General features: G+C 36.7%; 1 protein-coding gene across 1 annotated transcript; it reads left to right on the forward strand.

Annotated features, from left to right (window-relative positions):
• Positions 1-6161: 6161 nt before the first annotated feature.
• Positions 6162-13393, forward strand: CCNB1IP1 (cyclin B1 interacting protein 1). Its single transcript, XM_065872827.1, has 3 exons — positions 6162-6458; positions 11077-11410; positions 13191-13393. Exons 1-3 carry the CDS (start codon positions 6162-6164, stop codon positions 13391-13393), a joined length of 834 nt encoding a protein of 277 aa, XP_065728899.1.
• Positions 13394-15900: the final 2507 nt, after the last annotated feature.

A 15900-nucleotide genomic window follows, 5' to 3' on the forward strand; every position in this document is an offset into this window, starting at 1 on the left:
CATAAAGTTAACAGCTGATTTCTCAGCAGAAACTCTACAAGCCAGAAGGGAGTGGCATGATATACTTAAAGTGATGAAAGGGAAGAACCTACAACCAAGCTTACTCTACCCAGCAGGGATCTCATTCAGATTTGATGGAGAAATCAAAAGCTTTACAGACAAGCAAAAGCTAAGAGAATTCAGCACCACCAAACCAGCTCTTCAACAAATGCTAAAGGAATTTCTCTAAGTGGGAAACACAAGAGAAGAAAAGGACCTACAAAAACAAACCCAAAACAATTAAGAAAATGGTCATAGGAACACACATATCAATAATTACCTTAAAAAGGAATGGATTAAATGCTCCAACCAAAAGACACAGGCTTGCTGAATGGATACAAAAACAAGACCCATATATATGCTGTCTACAAGAGACCCACTTCAGACCTAGGGACACATACAGACTGAAAGTACGGGGATGGAAAAAGATATTCCATGCAAATGTCATGTGAAATCAAAAGAAAGCTGGAGTAGCAATACTTATATCAGATAAAATAAACTTTAAAATAAAGAATGTTACAAGAGACAAGGAAGGACACTACATAATGATCAAGGGATCAATCCAAGAAGAAGATATAACAATTATAAATATATATGCACCCAACATAGGAGCACCTCGATACATAAGGCAACTGCTAACAGCTATAAAAGAGGAAATTGACAGTAACACAATAATAGTGGGGGACTTTAACACCTCACTTACACCAATGGACAGATCATCCAGACAAAATTAATAAGGAAACACAAACTTTAAATGACACAATAGACAAGATAGATTTAATAGAAATTTATAGGACATTCCATCCAAAAACAGCAGATTACACTTTCTTCTCAAGTGCGCATGGAACATTCTCCATGATAGATCACATCTTGGGTCACAAATCAAGCCTTAGTGAATTTAAGAAAATTGAAAGCATATCACGCATCATTTCTGGCCACAATGCTGTGAGATTAGAAATCAATTACAAAGAAAAAAACGTAAAAAAACACGAACACATGGAGACTAAGCAATACGTTACTAAATAACCAAGAGATCACTGAAGAAATCAAAGAGGAAATCAAAATATACCTAGAGACAAATGACAACAAAAACATGACAATCCAAAACCTATGGGATGCGGCAAAAGCAGTTCTAAGAGGGAAGTTTATAGCTATACAAGCCTACCTCAAGGAACAAGAAAAATCTCAAACAAACAATCTAACCTTACACCTAAAGGAACTAGAGAAAGAAGAACAAACAAAACCCAAAGTTAGCAGAAGGAAAGAAATCATAAAGATCAGAGCAGAAATAAATGAAATAGAAACAAAGAAAACAATAGCAAGGATCAATAAAACTAAAAGCTTGTTCTTTGAGAAGGTAAACAAAATTGATAAACCATTAGCTAGATTCATCAAGAGAAAGAGGGAGAGGACTCAAATCAATAAAATTAGAAATGAAAAAGGTGAAGTTACAATGGACACTGCAGAAATACAAAGTATCCTAAGAGACAACTACAAGCAACTCTATGCCAATAAAATGGACAACTTGGAAGAAATGGACAAATTCTTAGAAAGGTATAACCTTCCAAGACTGAACCAGGAAGAAACAGAAAATATGAAAAGACCAATCACAAGTAATGAAATTGAAACTGTGATTTAAAATCTCTCAACAAACAGAAGTCCAGGACGAGATGGCTTCACAGGTGAATTCTGTCAAACACTTAGAGAAGAGCTAACACCCATCCTTCTCAAACTCTTCCAAAAAACTGCAGAGGAAGGAACACTCCCAAACTCATTCTATGAGACCACCATCACCCTGATACCAAAACCAGACAATGATACTCCAAAAAAGAAAATTACAGACCAATATCACTGATGAATATAGATGCAAAAATTCTCAACAAAATATTAGTAAATAGAATCCAACAACACATTAAAAGGATCATACACCATGATCAAGTGGGATTTATCCCAGGGATGCAAGGATTCTTCAATATATGCAAATCAATCAATGTGATACACCATATTAACATACATTTTTGATAAGCTTGATATTTAATAATAAAAACCAATATTTTAAAGAGCTCTTTTTGGTCGATGGGTCTCTGTATCCCAGCCTTGATTGATTTCAGTGGTCTCATCCCCAGGAGCACCTTAGAAATGAGCCATTGAAGGTTTTGTCTGTCATGAGAGAACAGGACATGTGTTTTGCTGAAAGCCTGCTTTCAGTTTTAAGGTTTGTTGGATTCGCTGGCAAAATAACCACTTGTTTCACATAAATAAACAGCTTTAATCAATTCTTTAATGGAAGGTGATTAAACTTAATTTTAATATACAGTCATTAGAAGGAAAGGAATAAGAATATTAGAGAAACATAACAGGATAGACATCACCGAATTGTGCCGACACCTACTTCCAGATCCAAACAGCAACTGGAAAGTCCCAAGTGACAGCAATCTGGAGCCCCAATTAGGAAGGGTCCCGGATGGTGCATCCACCCCACAGGTGAGACTTCAGATTGGAGTTCTGGGGGCTTCCGTTTATAATTCCTGGCCTCAAACTGGTATCATCAGTTTGTGTGCAAAAATGCAGTTCTGGATTCAACAATGCTGTTGGTTTCACCATGTGAGTCACAAGATGTTCCAGACCGTGGAGGACTGGCCAGGTCCCCAGGACTCCAGAAATTCCAAGACCCACTCCCTTTGTTATTGTAAGCACCGCTTGACTTGCTAGCAGCAGTTGTTAGGTGTGCAAGCAGGCGCGCAGTCCAGGCAGGGTCACAGGTCGAGCAGAGGCCTGCATCTGCCTCAAGCCTGAACAAGACTACTTTACTAGTTTTGCCAACAACATGCCACCAAGAAACAGGTCAATTCCTGGTGTTCCAGTCTACTGGGATATTAAGACTTTGTAGCCACCCCCCTTTTCTCCTATCTGGCAAAACAGGTTCTCTCCCCCCATCCCAAAATGTGTGTGGGGTGTGTGTGTGTGTGTGTGTGTGTGTGTGTGTGTTTTAATTCATACAGGCTTTTAGCTAAATGGGTTGGAAATTGGAAACTGAGTTAGAGAGAAAATGGTGTGGGTAACACTAAGGTTTGGGGAATCAGTATCACTGGGGAATCGATATTGATGAAGAAGCAGGAAGGGATCATACTGCAGCACAAAGGTAACTTGGCTAGAATCATAAAGTTAGGTACTGGTAGAATTTGAATGCTTTGTGTTTATAACTTGAAATGAGATTATACCCTTTTATTGTACTTTAAGTAATATTTCTACATTTGGCATAGTTAAAACCAGAAAATGGGGCTTCCCGGGTGGCGCAGTGGTTGAGAGTCTGCCTGTCGATGCAGGGGACAGAGGTTCGTGCCCCGGTTCGGGAAGATCCCACATGCCGTGGAGTGGCTAGGCCCGTGAGCCACGGCCGCTGAGCCTGCGCGTCCGGAGCCTCTGCTCCGCAATGGGAGAGGCCACAACAGTGAGAGGCCCGCGTACTGCAAAAAAAAAAAAAAAAAAAACCAGAAAATGCACAAAAGGCTCAGATAACCAGAACATGTTAAGGATTACATGGTTTACACATGAACCCCTAATTTTCTTCAAACCTATTTTGTACCACTAGAATTGAGCTTCTATTCTAAACTGTCAGAAGATGCTTTAGGAAAAGTATACAAAGGCCAAGATGACCCTGATTACTATGAACTAGTTGCAAATAGACAAAAAACGAGCAGAAAGTTGTTTAATCAGGATAGGTTTCTGTTTGAAGGAGAAAGGTTTAATATACAGATTCACAACCCATAAAGGGGTTTGCAGGGCTTAGTGTCCATTGTGTTACTGATTTATTGGGTTGTTTCTGTTACTAATTCATACTATTTTCACATAATCTGGAAAGGTGGCGACAAAAGACAGCATTAAGGCATGTATCCTGAGAACCCCTCAAGCTTGGCTTAATTTCTAATATGAGTTCTAATAGACTCACAGATTGAGCAGAAAGTCATACAGTATGTACAGAACAGAAAATGTGACAGGTAACAGCATTAGGATAAAGCCAGTACAGATATTTAAACAATTACAAGCAGGTCCAGGAAAGCACACGGGCAGATAACCTCAAAACAGCTGTGATACCCGATCCTATCACTTCGTTCCTAGAGCTGCAATGAATGTTCATAATGCAAACTCTGAATCAAGAAAAGTTCTTTAATATTATACAGAGGATGTGGAAAAGCTGGAAAGATGTCTATTTCAAGATGGATAAAAAAAAATGGCAGAGTCTACCTCAACACAGAGGTGTTAGGTGTCAAATTATAGGTATCGCACAATTTTGGGGACTTTTCCCTTAAATACTTAGAAAGCCTTTGTTGCCCAGTCGGTACTCCCCAGATTTTCCCAGGACAAACACCTGCGGGTACTCAGAAGCTGTTAGCTTCTCAACTGTACGCACTCTGCTCTGACCTCAAATGTTAGGCCCATGACAGCTATGTCACTCTTGTGCCAGTCGAGGGCTGAAAAAGAGCACACGATGACAGTATCTGCGGGGCTCCCAAGTGGGAAACCTAGGCCAGGCCCAGTCAGATTCGCTCTCTGAGGGGCACGTACCCGGGGCGGGCGGGGGGGGCGGGGGAACCACCGGGAACCGCCCACAGCGCGGGTGCCACAGCCCGGCGGGTCCCAGGATCCTGAGCGGCGGGAACCCGGGCGCTCAGTCCCCTGCAGGCTCCTGGGCGACTCCGCGCATGCGCCCTCAGACGTAGTGGCGACGTCCGTGGCGAATCGTCGCTCGTCGTGGAGTTGAGGAGGCAACGGCGTTTTCCCGCGCTTTTCCTGGGCGCCTCCGGTTAGAAATTTTATTGGTATTAGTGTTGTTAGTATTTTCTCTTTCGAGCGTGGAAAGCGGGCTGCGAATTTGAAGTTTCCGTGAGTCTAAGCTAACCCTCAAAACTTTGTCCTCGCTGACTTGGACAGCTCACTAAATTGGCTCTTTCTCCCACCTTGTGGGAAATTTGGAATTAGCTGCGCTTCTCGCTCTGCCTGAGAAGGGGCTCAGGTTCCAAACTGTTTCCATCTCTTCTGCTACCCCTCGGCATATTGCCCTGCCGGAGGGAAAATAGGCCTCATAACTCCGGCCGCCTGGTGCCTATGCCTGTGGAGACACTCTCAGCTGGGGCATTTGGGGTAAAGATGTCAGAGCATTCTTGTCCACCACTATGACCAAGGCAACATTCTTGACGGAATTTATCAGTTCATAAATGTGACCATTTTCCCTTGGTGTATAATTGGTGTGTTACTATTATTTTAATACAATATATGACTAATTTTGGTATATTCAGAATACTGCTGCCTAGTTTGGATTAGTAAAACTCCAGTAACAGTGAACACTATATTGAAAAATAACTTGTGTATTTATATGTTTTTACAAATGTTTGAAATAGAAGCGCAGCATTGAATAGTATTTATATTAATAGGTGAGTTGTTTAATTGGTGATAAAATCTGCTTTTATATAGATTTTCAGGCTTCATAATGTCAACTACTTGGATGAATTAGGTTAGTTTCCATTTAATACTATCAGATTACTACTCTTTTTTAGTCAAGGCAGCACAGGTAAAGAATCTGAGGAATCAGCATATATGAAAACCTAAAAACGTAACTTAAAATAAAGAATGCCTGAAATCAGTGCCTGGACTTTTATATCTTCCAAGTGTGAGAAGGGATACTAAAATATTCTAGCGAACTATGAATGGGTAATAAATTTGGATTTTTGTTTAGGTATTGAGGAATGGCAAAAAGCACTAATTTAATTTTTATTTGTTTGTACTTTGTAAATGTTCCTAAACCATTTTTTTCCATGAACATATATTTTTGACTTGTAAGTAAGATGTGGAACCACCTATGTCTTTAACTTTTTCCTTAAAAAGTTTTTTCATGGCCTTGGTAGTGGTTTGCACAAAGAAGGAACCCAGTATTTTTGGGTGACTGAAATCAATATTATATATTTATTATAATAAATACAAAAGCCTAATAAAAGGTACATTATTTTGTCTTAATAGAATAAAAACGTTTTACTTATCTATTTATTTAATTTTACTGCAATTTGACTTTTTCATTTACCCCTTTTTTGGATTCTTTTCAGCATCTGGAAACCTTATTATCTATTATGTCTTTGTGTGAAGACATGCTGCTTTGTAACTATCGCAAGTGTCGCATCAAACTCTCTGGTTATGCATGGGTCACTGCCTGCTCTCATATATTCTGTGATCAGCATGGCAGTGGTGAGTTTAGTCGTTCACCAGCTATCTGCCCTGCCTGCAACAGTACTCTTTCTGGAAAGCTAGATATTGTCCGCACAGAACTCAGTCCATCAGAGGAATATAAAGCCATGGTATTGGCGGGACTTCGACCAGAGATTGTGTTGGACATTAGCTCCCGAGCGCTGGCCTTCTGGACGTATCAGGTTAGTGCTTAGGCTAGATTCTCTGGAGGGTATGATTTGAGGCACATGTGAAAGCTTCTAATGTTTTTCCTTCACTGTGTTTGTATTTATTTTTTAATGAATGTATGGAAAACTTTATTTTTAATAAATTTTCTTTTTTTCTAAAGTAATATGTTTATTGTTGAAAATCCAAAAGGAAGAAAATAAAAAATCATCCATAATTCCATCACTCAGAGATAACCAGTGTTGATATATTTTTGTTTGTGTATTGCTAGACTTTTTCTTTTTATGTGTGTTCTCTCTCTCTCTCTCTCTTTTTAAAATATTTATTTATTTACTTATTTGGCTACTCTGGGTCTTAGTTGCGGCACTCGGGATCTTCATTCCCGCATTCAGGATCTTCATTGCAGCATGCGGGATCTTTAGTTGTGGCATGCGGGCTCTTTAAGTTGTGGCATGTGGGATCTAATTCCCTGGGCCTAGGCCCCCTGCATTGGGAGTGTGGAGTCTTAACCGCTGGACCACCAGAGAAGTCCCTACTAGACTTTTTCTGCGTATAAATATATATATATATGTATATATATAGTCTATATATTTTGTATATAGGCAAAATAATATATTTTGTCTGTACAAAAATAGGGTAATACCACAGACACTGTTTCAGTGGCCAGGTAAATTGATAATATATTATGCCTGTTATGAGTATTTTATTAAATATTTAAAAATTAGCCATTCTATAATCATAATTTTAATGGTCATAATATATCATAATTTATTTCCATTATTTAAAAATGCTGTGATGGGCAGTTATCATTAAATTCATATCCTTAATATTTTGCTAAGTTTAAGTTCCTGAAAGTGGATTTAAACATGTCAAAGTTTTAAAAATTGTAGTATTTTTAAGTTGCCCTCCAGTTAGATCATGTCAATTTGTGTTCCCTTAAGAAGTGTAGGAGGGTGCTTGTTCTCCATACTTTCTACTCACCAATTAGATATGGGTAAAATAGAATCTTATTGCTCTCTGAATATTCATTTCTTGGATGACTTTTAGATGAACACATTTTCTTGTATTTTTAATGTATTTTTCTTTTATTAATTGCCTGTTTCAGTTTGTTTTTTTAGTTGCTGTAGTTTTTTCCCTACTGATTTGAAAGAATTCTTTCTATACATATACTTAACTCAGATGTTGCTAGAAAATTTTTTTCCACTTATCTTTTATTACTCTTCATTGATTTTTTTGACATACAGAAGTTTAAAATTTTTGTGTATTTTATGTAGTTATAATTTTAATGATTGGATTGTATCATAATTTGTAAGTTATTTTTAAAAATGCTGTGATGAGCATTTTTATCTTCAAATTCACATACTTATTTCTTTCCCTTTTTGATTTCTGCCTTTGGCTCCTTCTTAGAAAGGCCTTCCTGTGGAGAACTTTTATCATGTCCTTGAGTATATTGTTATATCTTGTATATGCATTTATAATAATGCTTCTTAAAGGTTCTATTTGTCATCTGTCAAGTAACTATTATCATTATATTTTTCTAGGTAAGGTGTTCCTCTTACATGATCCTGTATCTTCTTATGCTTACCTTTGTTGTATTATTTATCCTGTATTGTAATTATTTATATATTTGTTCATCTTCTCTAGTTAGGAGAGCTCTTTAGGTCAAGTTTTGATTCCTGTATTTCTCTGGGTCCTCAGTGACCATCATTACTGGTCTTAAGTCTCAGTAAATACTTATTGACTGAATGAATAGACATTCTGTCTTAAAGTAGATTCCAATTTGGGGGGGTAGTATTGATTGAACATGAACATGTGGTATTGTTCTCATCTTTTCAGATGTGGTGGAAACCAGTGAATGAACTAGTAGCCAGAAATGATTTTTCTCTACTTCATTTATTCACTTTTTTTCCTATTAGTCATTCTCTCCCTCTCTTTCTCTCTCTCTCGCTCTCTCTCTCTCTCTCTCTCTCTCTCTCTCTATATATATATATATATATATATATATATATATATATATTCAACATATAGTTTTTTGAATGCCAGGAATGCCAGGAAACACTTATATCTCATGCACCATCTTAGGTGCTGGGTATACAGTAATGAAGAATATATAAGGAGCTTCAAGGAGGCTACAGTTTAGTGGTGATAAAGAAAAAACCCAAACATTTACAATACGTTTTTCATGCCGATAATGATAGGGAAGTAGAAAGTGCTATGGGACCACATTATAGGGACAGGTAACCCAGACTTGGTAGAGTTACATCAAACTATATAGGATGGGCAAATTAAAAAATGGTTAAAAAAAAGAGTGGTCATATTTCACTTTCTGTCAATATTTAAAGGACAGTGAATCCAAAGATAAGCCAAAATTGGTTTCTGTGTGTAGTAGTTGTCTATTGATGTATAACAAGTTTAGTGGCTTAAACAGCAAATTTAGTGGCCTAAAAACGACACATGTTTATTATCTCAGTTTCTGTGGATCAAGAGTCTACGCATGGATTCTGCTCAGGGTCTCACAAGGCTGCAGTCAACGTGTTGACAAGGGCTGCAGTTTCATCTGAATCTTGAATGGAGAAGGATCTGCTTCGAAGCTCATGTGGTTGTTGGCAGCATTCACTTTCTAATGAACTATCAGACTGAGGGCCTGTTCTTATTCTCTTTAATGGACTTTATTTTTAAAGCAGTTTTAGGTTCACAGCAAATTTGAGAGGAGGGTGCAGAGTTTTCCTATATGCCCTGTCCCCACACATGCACAGCCTCCCCATTATCAACATCCCCCACCAGAGTGGTACATTTGTTACAAATGATGAACTTACATTGACGCATCACTATCACCCACCAAAGTCCATTGTTTATATTAGGATTCTCTCTTTGGGTTGTACATTCCATGAGTTTGGACAAATATATAATGATGTGTATGCACTATGACAGTGTCATATAGAGTAGTTTCACTGCCCTAAAATTCCTCTGTGCACCACCTATTCATCTCTCCTTACCACCAACTCCTGGCAACCACTGATAGTTTTACTGTCTCCACAGTTTTGCCTTTTCCAGACTGTCATATAATTGGAATAATACAGTTTGTAGCCTTTTCATATTGACTTCTTTCACTTACTAATATGAATTTGTTTCCTCCATGTTTTTTCATGGCTTGATAGTGTTCACTTCTTTTTAGTGTTGAATTGTATTCCATTGTTAGATTTATCTATTCACCTGCTAAAGGACATCTTGATTGCTTCCATCTTTTGGTAATTATGAATAAAACTGCTACACATATCTGTATGCAGAACATATATTTTCAGCTCCTTTGGGTAAATACTAAAGAGCACAATTGCTGGATTGTATGGCAAGAGTATGTTTACTTTTGTAAGAAACTGCCGGACTATCTTCCTAAGTGGTGATAACATTTTGCATTCCTACCAGCAATGAAAGAGTTCCTTTTGCTCTACATCTTGACAGTATTTGGGGTTGTTAGTGTTCTGAATTTGTGTCATTCTAATAGGTATGTAGTCGTATCTCATTGTTTTAATTTACATTTCCCTGATTACATATGATGTGGAGCATCTTTTCATACACTTTTTTGTCATCGGTATATATTCTTCGGTGAAGTGTCTATTAAGGTCTTTGGCCCATTTTTTAAAATTGGGTTGTTTTCTTATTGTTGAGTTTTAAGAGTTCTTAATCAGATGTGCCTTTTGAAAATGTTTTGGACATATCTTACCAGATGTGTCTTTTGTAAATATTTTCTCTTAGTCTGTGGCTTGTCTTCTTATTCTCTTGACATTGTCTTTTGCAGAACAGAAATTTTTAATTTTAATGAAGTCTAGCTTGTCAGTTATTTCTTTTATAGATTGTGCCTTTGGTATTTTATCTAAAAAGTCACCACCAAACCCGAGGTCATTTAGATTTTCTCCTATGTTAACTTATAGGAATTTTATAGTTTTGGTGTTTTACATTTAGATATGTAATCAGTTTCGAGTTAATTTTTGTGAAGGTTGTAAAGTCTATACTTAAAGTCACTGTGACCTCAGTATTTTGCTGGCTATTGCCCAGAGGCTGCTCTTAGTTACTTGCCTGTTGGCCTTTCCAATTTGGCCTCTTGCTTCCACAAATCCAGCAAGAGAGAGAGTGTGCTAGTAAGACAAACCTTATATTCTCATGTAATGTACTGATGAAGCCATATCCTGTCATTTTTCCTGTATTCTAATCACAGGTCCTGTCCACACTCAAGGGGAGGATATAAGTACTAGGAGGCAGGGATAATTGGGGGCGGGCTATCTTATATAATCTGTTATCCACACTATGGATTACTTGAAATATAGTATTATATATTAGAAACCTTTGGGCTACATGTCACTTGTTAAGGTTAAACAAATACCTTTTGGTAGTCTGTAGTGATTTGAGAATATTCCTCCACATTTTTTTTTCTATGCATTTAGTGACATGGCGTATTATTTTCTATAATAACCATCCTATTGTACATCCTAATTGCTTCTTAACCTGGTTCTAAACTTTAAAGTAATAACATCTCAGTATGTGTGTCTTTCTTTTCTTTCTGTGTTTGTATCAATATAAAGTTAAAATATACAACTTTGCATTTATTACCTTAAATCTTTCCTTTCTGTCTTGGGACAGGTACACCAGGAGCGTCTCTATCAAGAATACAATTTCAGCAAGGCTGAGGGCCATCTGAAACAGTTGGAGAAGATATATACTCAGCAAATACAGAGCAAGGATTTAGAATTGACCTCTATGAAAGGGGAGGTCACCTCCATGAAGAAAGTGCTAGAAGAATACAAGAAAAAGTTCAGTGACATCTCTGAGAAACTTATGGAGAGAAATCGCCAGTATCAAAAGCTCCAAGGCCTCTATGATAGCCTTAGGCTACGAAATATCACTATTGCTAACCAAGATGGTACCCTTGAACCATCTATGATTGCACAGTCTGGTGTTTTTGGCTTCCCATTAGGTAAGAAATGACATGTAATATCCAATATCTGTTCTTTAAATCAGTGATTTTTCACACTGTGCCTTGCATAATTCCAAGCAGTTAGTGGAGACTCCAGAGACCTAGAGGAGTAGTAGGCTCTAAGTTCTTCATCCGCATGTCAACCTGCCCATCATTACTTTTATCTATTTTATTTGCTTACATTTAAGTTACATCTTCAATTTATTTGAACAGAGTAAATAATTCCAAAATTAAAGTTGCAAATTGCCACTTCAAATGAAAAGCTATTTAGTTGCAGTAATAATAATAATATTAGCTGACATTTAATGATTCCTTACTAAGTGCTAGAGACTATTATAACTTTACATGTATTTGTGTTATTTTCAAAACTTTATGAGGTAGGTGTTATTATCATCATCCCTATTTTACAGATGAGAAAACTGAGGAACATAAAGTTTAAATAAATTGGTCAAGGTCACAGAGCTATCTTCAGAGCCCACACTCTTAAGTATTTGCTATCCTCTGAGAAGGCCAAGTTTTAGTTTCTTTCACGTGACAATACTGATTGTACAGTACTTAAGTTATTGTCGGTTGTTTGGTTTGTTTGTTCTTCTGTTTATTCATTCATACATTCATCAAATATTTACCAAACATGATTCATGTGCCAGGCTACTAGGCATAATCTTAGGCAATGAGGATATAAAGATTATCCAGATAGGATTACTGCCCCATGGAAATGTACAGTCTAGCTTTTCTGCTTATTAGATGCCTTGTCAGATGCAATGAATCTCGTATCTCTTCCTGAGTTCTCCCCTTTATACTACTCTTGATATAACAGAATCCAATAGATTTTACTATGCTATTAATAAATTTTGGCACACAAAAAAGTAAAAATTCTTGAGCTGGATTTTTATAAAACCTCATTTTTTGAATTTTATTGTGGGGGAGGAGACGATGTCCTAGAAAAGGCATGAAGTAATGAGATGAAAAATATCAGCTATGGGAATCGAAACAAAAATAAGTTTCTTCTTAATTTCCAGTTAATCATATAATTTAGTCAATCAAAGTATTATTGTTTGTGGGCATTATAGGTGTTCTTAGTTTTTCCTTGTCACGGTCCACATTTATTTCAATTTCTTTCATTTTCACCAGTTCTTACCGGTTCCTGTTTTTGTGCACACTTACCTTTTTAATACTTTTACCTCTTGCTACCATCGTTGGCTTGAAGCAGATATAGTCAGCATTCTCCTTTAGTTATGTAACTAAAGCCAAGGATGCGTTCAGTGGAAGTTGTTAAATGCTTATTTTATTAGATCTATTGTACAATTTTTCTTAAGGCTATTCTAATTGATCTCGGGTCATAAATATGTGCCAGGTTTTCATGGTTGTCATATGTTTTCCAGAGTGTTTATGGAAATCCTAAAAAAAGATTTGTTCTTAAACAAAAGTTTACACACACACACGAATACATATGTTATTCCTTTGGTATAGATTAATAGATAATGAATGAAATTGTGGTACTATAAATTCTAGCTCTACTAAAGTATTTCATTGCGTTAAATTACTTTTGGTGATGAGATAATGGCTATCATTGGAAACTGCACACAGAAGAAGGTATGGTATATATACTGTGGTCAGGGGAGGGGACCGTCATAGTCCTTTTCTTTATCCAAGCTTTATGTTTTATCCATCTCATAGGAGTTGAGTTCTGTTACAATATTTATTGAATGACTTTGTCTTTTTGTTCCAAAAGATCTGTAAGGAAATAGATGCTTAAGTTCTTCCCTTATTTTTCTCCTAGGGAACAACTCCAAGTTTCCTTTGGACAGTACACCAGTTCGAAATCGGGGTGGTGGAGATGGAGATTTTCAGTTCAGACCATTTTTTGTGGGTTCTCCCACAGCACCTGAACCCACCAACAGCTTTTTTAGTTTTGCCTCCCCAAGTAATGAATTAGAGCAGCAGCAAGTCTCTAGCAGGGCCTTTAAAGTAAAAAGAATTTAGTTCACCTTACAGAATGTTTCTCTGTTTACTTTCAGTGATTTCATTTAGTAAATAATCTTTGTTTTAGATAGGAGTCACCACCCTCTCTGTGTTTGTATTGAGTCTTCGAAGTTGTCTTCACATTTTCAACTTATAAGAGATTCAGTGGCAGTGGTGGGTGGCTTTAGAATCAGGTTTCCTTTTCTGTTTCTATTCTTTAAGGTGTAAGCATTTTATTAAACTCAATTTTAGGGTGAACTGTTGAGTTTTCACTGGTAGTGAAAAGCTTACAATATTATTGGGTGTTTTGTAGATCACCATTTGTTTCTGTCTGGGGTATTTCTGAATAGGCCATGTTTTTAAACATACTATGTAAGCACCTATGTTATATGGCTACATGTCACTTTGGGTTCTGGTATTTATACATACATGTATATGTATGTTCCTTTACATTGTTTTTTTGCTGCATTTGGCAGTATGTTTATGTGAAGATTTTGGTTTCAGGAAATAGTGAGTGAGCCTGTAGCTTGTTACTTGGGTGTGTACATTTATTTGTATATATTTCATGTATTTGCCCTTGTATTAACTTGTTTGGAGGTGTGCTCATGTCAGTGAATGAAGGTACAATTTGATGCATGTATGTTTAGTTCCTATTTCTATTTAAAAATAATTCACATTGATAAAGTTATTTTGTAAAGTTGACTTTTAGGCATTTATTTTAGAATAAAATTACTTTCTTTACCCTTTTGCTAGCTGTTACTAGCAAATAGTCTACTTATTTAGAAATGCACTTCTACTGCAGAAAACTTACCAATGTGTTGTTGATCTCAAGAGATTATACTAATTAAAATACTTTTAACGATTTATTCCTTGTTTTTCTTTATTAAATAGTGATCATTTCTGATTACTGTCACAGGAAACTTATTTAAAATGTAGAGCCAAGAAAGAAATTTGAAGGACACTTTCAGTAACTTTACATCCTATTAGAGGCAAGACTTGAAAGTATACTGGTTGGGAGGAAGAAGATCAAGGTTCCAGTTTTTTTTTTTTCCATCTGTTAGTTGTGCAAGTTTGAGTTTAAATTTTCTGGGCCTTTGTTTCTACATCTGTAAAGTGAGGGATTGAATTAAATTATCCTTACAGCCTTTTCTACCTCTTAGATTTTATGATTTATTGTTACTGGTTTGGGAGGAACTACAATGGAATTACCCTAAATTCCAAATTCCATTGTTTTTTAGGTAATAAAAGTCATACTGAAATCATTTGAGGATATTTTATATTTAGTTATTGCAGAAAGGCAAGTGAATGCCCTTGCTTTACATAATTTAATAGCAAGCAAGTAATGTTTTCTTCTTTAGGAGTATAGAATATAAAATCTCTTCAAAACTATTTTTTACTGAACCCCAAAGTTAAAATGGTGTCTGAGAAAGAGGATGAAAAAAATCTTGACTTAAAAGCTTAAAAACATTTTTCCCTATTTCATTGCTAATTACACAGATTTTATAGATTGCAAAGTTTTTTCTGCCCTATGAAGTTTTAAATTTTGTTAAAAAATGATTTGAAGAAATAATTTTTGTACATTCATGAGTTCTGCCCTGAATCTTTGCTTCTTCCTTTGTTAGGTTCACAGAATCAGTTTGAAGTGTAAGTAAGCTATAATTAAAACTAAAGGGTAAAGAAAAACTCTCGTGGACTATTACATGGTACTTAAAAAAAAAGTTATTTAAGTGTTTAATACATTCATATGGTACGAATTCAAAAGGTACAAAAAAAATTCACAGAGTGAAAATTCTACCTTTCACCCCTATTCCCCAACCACTCACTTCCCCTTTCTGGAAGTAATTCCTGTTCCCAGTGTCTTGTGTCTCTTTCAGAGATAGTCTATGTGGAAGCAAATACTTTTTTATGTAAAAATTATGTTTGGGAACTTCCCTGGTAGCACAGAGGTTAAGAATCCACCTGTGTCCACCTGGGGACACAGGTTCCAGCCCTGGTCCGAGAAGATCCCACGTGCTGCGTAGCAACTAAGCCCCTGTGCCACAGCTACCGAGCCTGCGCTCTAGAGCCCGTGAGCCACAACTACTGAGCCCATGTGTCTAGAGCCCATGCTCCACAACAAGCGAAGCCACCGCAATGAGAAGCCCGCACACCGCAACGAAGAGCAGCCCCCACTCACTGCAGCTAGAGAAACCCACGTGCAGCATTGAAGACCCAACGCAGCCAAAAATAAATAAATATATTTTTAAAAAATGTTTAATAAAAATTATGTTTGTTTTCGAATAGGTAATACATGTACATGATAAAACATTCAAAAGTGTACCCAGTGAAAAGAATGTTCTTTGCCTAGACAACCCTCAGTCCCCCTATTTCCCTCTCCAGAGGCATTGTTTTTTTAAATACCCTTGGGGATAAAGCCTATCAATATATAAGCATTATTAGTGTACTAATACATATACTATTAGTGTATTCGTGATGGCTTTCTTTTTTTTTTTGCGGTATCACTGTTGTGGCCTCTCCCGCTGCGGAGC

This window comes from Phocoena phocoena, chromosome 2 (genome assembly GCF_963924675.1).
Source record: "Phocoena phocoena chromosome 2, mPhoPho1.1, whole genome shotgun sequence".
Taxonomy (NCBI): domain Eukaryota; kingdom Metazoa; phylum Chordata; class Mammalia; order Artiodactyla; family Phocoenidae; genus Phocoena; species Phocoena phocoena.

Bases quoted from the DNA above. Each gene is read 5' to 3' on its own strand.
- CCNB1IP1 (XM_065872827.1), top strand. From the start codon at position 6,162: ATGTCTTTGTGTGAAGACATGCTGCTTTGTAACTATCGCAAGTGTCGC. The intron at 6,459-11,076 runs GTTAGTGCTTAG...GTCTTGGGACAG, and splicing joins TGGCCTTCTGGACGTATCAG to GTACACCAGGAGCGTCTCTA. The intron at 11,411-13,190 runs GTAAGAAATGAC...TTTTTCTCCTAG, and splicing joins TGTTTTTGGCTTCCCATTAG to GGAACAACTCCAAGTTTCCT.